At 61.3% G+C, this 4125-nt stretch overlaps 1 protein-coding gene across 1 annotated transcript; it reads left to right on the top strand.

Moving 5' to 3' along the window:
- Window positions 1–1279: 1279 nt before the first annotated feature.
- On the top strand, window positions 1280–3574 carry LOC128787153 (homeobox protein HMX1-like). Its single transcript, XM_053941103.1, has 2 exons — window positions 1280–1530; window positions 2143–3574. The coding sequence occupies exons 1-2, from the start codon at window positions 1320–1322 to the stop codon at window positions 2721–2723; spliced, it is 792 nt and encodes a 263-aa protein (XP_053797078.1). The 5' UTR covers window positions 1280–1319; the 3' UTR covers window positions 2724–3574.
- Window positions 3575–4125: the final 551 nt, after the last annotated feature.

Raw genomic sequence — 4125 nt, 5'->3', positions numbered from 1 at the left:
CCTTCCTTCCTTCCTTCCTTCCTTCCTTCCTTCCTTCCTTCCTTCCTTCCTTCCTTCCTTCCTTCCTTCCTTCCTTCCTTCCTTCCTTCCTTCCTTCCTTCCTTCCTTCCTTCCTTCCTTCCTTCCTTCCTTCCTTCCTTCCTTCCTTCCTTCCCTTCCTTCCTTCCTTCCCTTCCTTCCTTCCTTCCTTCCTTCCTTCCTTCCCTTCCTTCCCTTCCCTTCCTTCCCTTCCCTTCCTTCCTTCCTTCCTTCCTTCCTCCTTCCTTCCTTCCTTCCTTCCCTTCCTTCCTTCCTTCCTTCTTCCTTCCTTCCTTCCTTCCTTCCTTCCTTCCTTCCCTTCCTTCCTTCCTTCCTTCCTTCCTTCCTTCCTTCCCTTCCTTCCTTCCCTTCCTTCCTTCCCTTCCTTCCTTCCTTCCTTCCTTCCTTCCTTCCTTCCTTCCTTCCTTCCTTCCTTCCTTCCTTCTTCCTTCCTTCCTTCCTCCTTCCTTCCTTCCTTCCTTCCTTCCTCCTTCCTTCCTTCCTTCCTTCCTTCCTTCCTTCCTTCCTTCCTCCCTCCCTCCCTCCCTCCCTCCCTCCCTCCCTCCCTCCCTCCCTCCCTCCCTCCCTCCCTCCCTCCCTCCCTCGCTGGACTCCTCCTTATTCTCCTCTTCCCAATCTTCTCCCTCAATTCTTCTCCTTCAATCCAGAGATCTCCCTTCTGCCCTCCCACCTCCTCTTCGCCTTTGCCGTGGGCTCTGGCTCTGCCTTCCCTCCGCCCACTTACAGAGAAGGGCCTAGGCAGGAGGGCAGCCAGCCCTGCCCTGCCGCGGCTGGCCGGGGCACCCTTTCGGGACACCTCGGCGTGCTCCCCGCCCCTCCCTTCCTCCCCGCTTCCCTCTAGTCCCTGCTCCTTTTCCTTCTCCCTCTCCTCTCTGCAGTCTTCCCTCCCTTGCACCGCTCCCCCCGTCCTCAGTCCTTTGGCTCCCTCTAGCTCCATCCCCTCCCTCCGTCACCCCGACCCCTCCTCCTACACGGACCCATCCTTCCCTCCGCCCCGGCTGCCGCCGCCGCTCTCCCGCCGCCGCCGCCAGTTCCTCGGCGCGGCTCGGCGCGGTTCGGCCCGGACACGCCCGGCTCGGACGCGCTCGGCCCGGTCACGCCCGGCTCGGACGCGCTCGGCCCGGTCACGCCCGGCTCGGACGCGCTCGGCCCGGTCACACCCGGCTCGGGCGCGCTCGGCCCGGACACGGCCGGTTCGGACACGCCCGGCTCGGACGCGCTCGGCCCGGACACGCTCGGCCCGGACACGCCCGGCTCACACACGCTCGGTTCGTCGCGCCATGGTGCAGCTCGGGAGCGGCCGCCGAGCTCCTCCGGCCCCGGCCGCGCCGCCGGCCTTCAGCATCGACAGCATCCTGCAGCCCGGCCCCCGCCGCCCGGCCAGGGAGCAGGGCAGAGCCTGCTGCGCGCTGCCGGAGGAAGAGGAGGAGGAGGAAAAGGAGGGAGAGGGGCCTGAGGAGCAAGACCCCAGTAAAGGCTCCAGCGACTCGGGTACGGCCAGCAGCCGCCTCAGGCTGTCCCGCACGTCGGGTCGCAGTCCGGCCCCTACCCAGGCGGAACCTGGGCACCCCCAGTGCCGCCGGGCCGGGCCGGGCCAGCGCACGCACACACAGGCACGGGCACGGGCACGGATACGGACACGGACACAGACACAGGCACGGATATGGACACGGACGCAGACACAGATACGGACACAGGCACAGGCACAGACACAGACACGCACACACAAATACAGACACACGCGAACACAGACACAGACACACACGCACACGCGAGTGGAGGGGAGGCTCCGCGGGCGGACGCGGGGAGATGCCACGCACCAACCTGCTTCCAGGGTGTTGTGCCCCCCTCCCGGGCTCCTGCGGCTGTCTGTCCCGTGTCCAGGAGCCCTTCACTTTCCTGTCATACAGCTGGCAGAGGGATTTCCTTGGATCCTTATGGAAGCACCTCACCCTTCTTCCCTCTGGAGGGTGTGGGACCACAGCCAGCCCTCGGCAGCCCCCTCCCCATCCTGTCCCCCCACCCTCTCTCACGGGCCGTGCGTGCATGCGGGGCGGGGGCGCGGGCTGCAGCGGGGACTGATGCTGTACTTTGCCCTTGCAGGCAGCGAGCCCCACCGGTTCCGGGCAGAAGGGACGAGCCGCGGCCTCCGCCCCGAGGGCGGCGATGCGGGGTCCCCGCTCCCCACGGAGGGGTTACGCGGTCCCCGGCAGCCGCCGCCGCGAGAGGCCGGGGGCTCTGGAGAGAACGGCAGATCATCGGCGGCAGGCGGCAGGAAGAAGACACGGACCATCTTCTCCAAGAGCCAGGTGTTCCAGCTGGAGTCCACCTTCGATGTGAAGCGCTACCTGAGCAGCTCCGAGAGGGCCGGGCTGGCCGCCTCGCTGCACCTCACCGAGACCCAGGTGAAGATCTGGTTCCAGAACCGCCGTAACAAGCTCAAGAGACAAATGTCATCCGAGCCCGAGGGCCAGGGACCGGGGCCGGCAGAGCCCCCCGGGGAGCCGCAGCCCCCCACTGCCGCCTCGGCTCTCTCCTTCCCATCCCTCTACAAGGACAGCCCCCTGCTCAGTCGCTGCTTGCTGCCGCTGCCTTTCCCCCTGCTCTGCCCGAGCAGCGCCATCCCCTACCTCTGCCTCCCCGGGCCGGGCAAACACTTCAGCCTGGTGGACGGGGACGTATAGCCCTGGCCTCAGACCTTCCCTTGCCGGGGGCCGCCCCGATTTTATTTATGACCCCGCTGTGCAGGTGGAGTGTCCGTCTTCGCCACCCGGCCCACGGAGGGGCTGCCCGGGCTCCCCCCACGCGTGTCCGTGGGCTGCCGACACGTTGCTAAAGCTCGGAAGGGCGGTGCCAACCCGCTCTCCCTCTTGCAGCGCTTTTTCGGTGGTCAGGACGGAGGAGATAACACGGAGCCACCAAAGAAACGGGGACGTGCTCTGCCTGCCGCCCTTCCAAATTATCCCATTCCGGTATTACAGGAGGGCCGGTGCTCTGCCTCAGTCCATGGGGACTGTGTCCCCGTGTCTGTCCCGTGCACCGTGGCCATCGCTTTACCGTGAACCGAGTCACGTTACATACAGATTGGTAAATGGCGAAGGCCGCTCTGTGCTTCTCTATCTCAAACTCTCCTCCTCTAATATCCCTCCGAGTAGCTTCTCCCCACCTTTTACATTATCAAAATGTAGACACCTTTCCTCAGATCTGGTTCTCAAACTGTGACTTTCCTGCTTTTTTCCCCTTCGGAGGAAACACCCCAAGATCTCTCTTACATGTTTTGCGCTATCTGGTTCTCAGACTGGGGGTCGTGTGATGTTTTAACAGGACAAGACAAGCTGTCTGTTGTGCTAATCCCGCCCCTCGAAATCTCGTGGGACGGTTTTACCTGCTATCCTAGGGTAAAAAGAGGGATTTAAATTTTTTTTTTTATATCTATCTACGTATAAATTTGCAAACGTTTTTGTGGTCTTTTGGTTTCTAAGTTAACATGCTTTATATCCCAAGGTTGGAAATAAACCTTTTCAGAAAGATGAAACTCCTGCCTTTTCAATAGTCACTACTAGGTAGTATCAAAGAAAAGATATTTCCTAGAGTACATCGATGGTTCTTATTTTACAAATAAAGAGCACAATTTAAAAATAAAAGCATAATCGTCGCATTACGAAATTCACCCTTGCATGCGCGAATGGCAGCTCATCGATTTTCCCAGTGGGGAAAAAAGCACGATATTTTGTTTCGGCTAGATAAGAAGGGGTTTTCTTTCCTTTTCTCACTCTTCCGTTTGTCTTTCCGTGGGCAATTGATGCAGATGCGCAAGGATCCCCCAGCCCAGCGAGAGGACCCCGGCGCAGGCGAATCCCCGCGGCTCGGGGCGGCTGCCGGGGTTCGCTCCCAGCCGGGGAGGTGCCGCAGCCGGGAGCCGAGGCCGGCTCCAGCCGAACCCGGGGAAACGCTTTCCTCGGCCGTCTGAAGCTTTCTGGCCGCCGCGGTGATCTAGGAGTGTTGTTTGACCTCTCCTCTCGCTTTTTAATCCGTTTTCAGTCAGTGTCAAGCAGCAAGAGTTGTCTCACAGAGTCCCCTTGCTCT

The sequence above is a fragment of the Vidua chalybeata genome, chromosome 4 (genome assembly GCF_026979565.1).
Source record: "Vidua chalybeata isolate OUT-0048 chromosome 4, bVidCha1 merged haplotype, whole genome shotgun sequence".
Lineage (NCBI taxonomy): Eukaryota > Metazoa > Chordata > Aves > Passeriformes > Viduidae > Vidua > Vidua chalybeata.
Note: the sequence above shows the minus strand (reverse complement) of the source record. Positions and strands in the feature narration are given on the sequence as shown.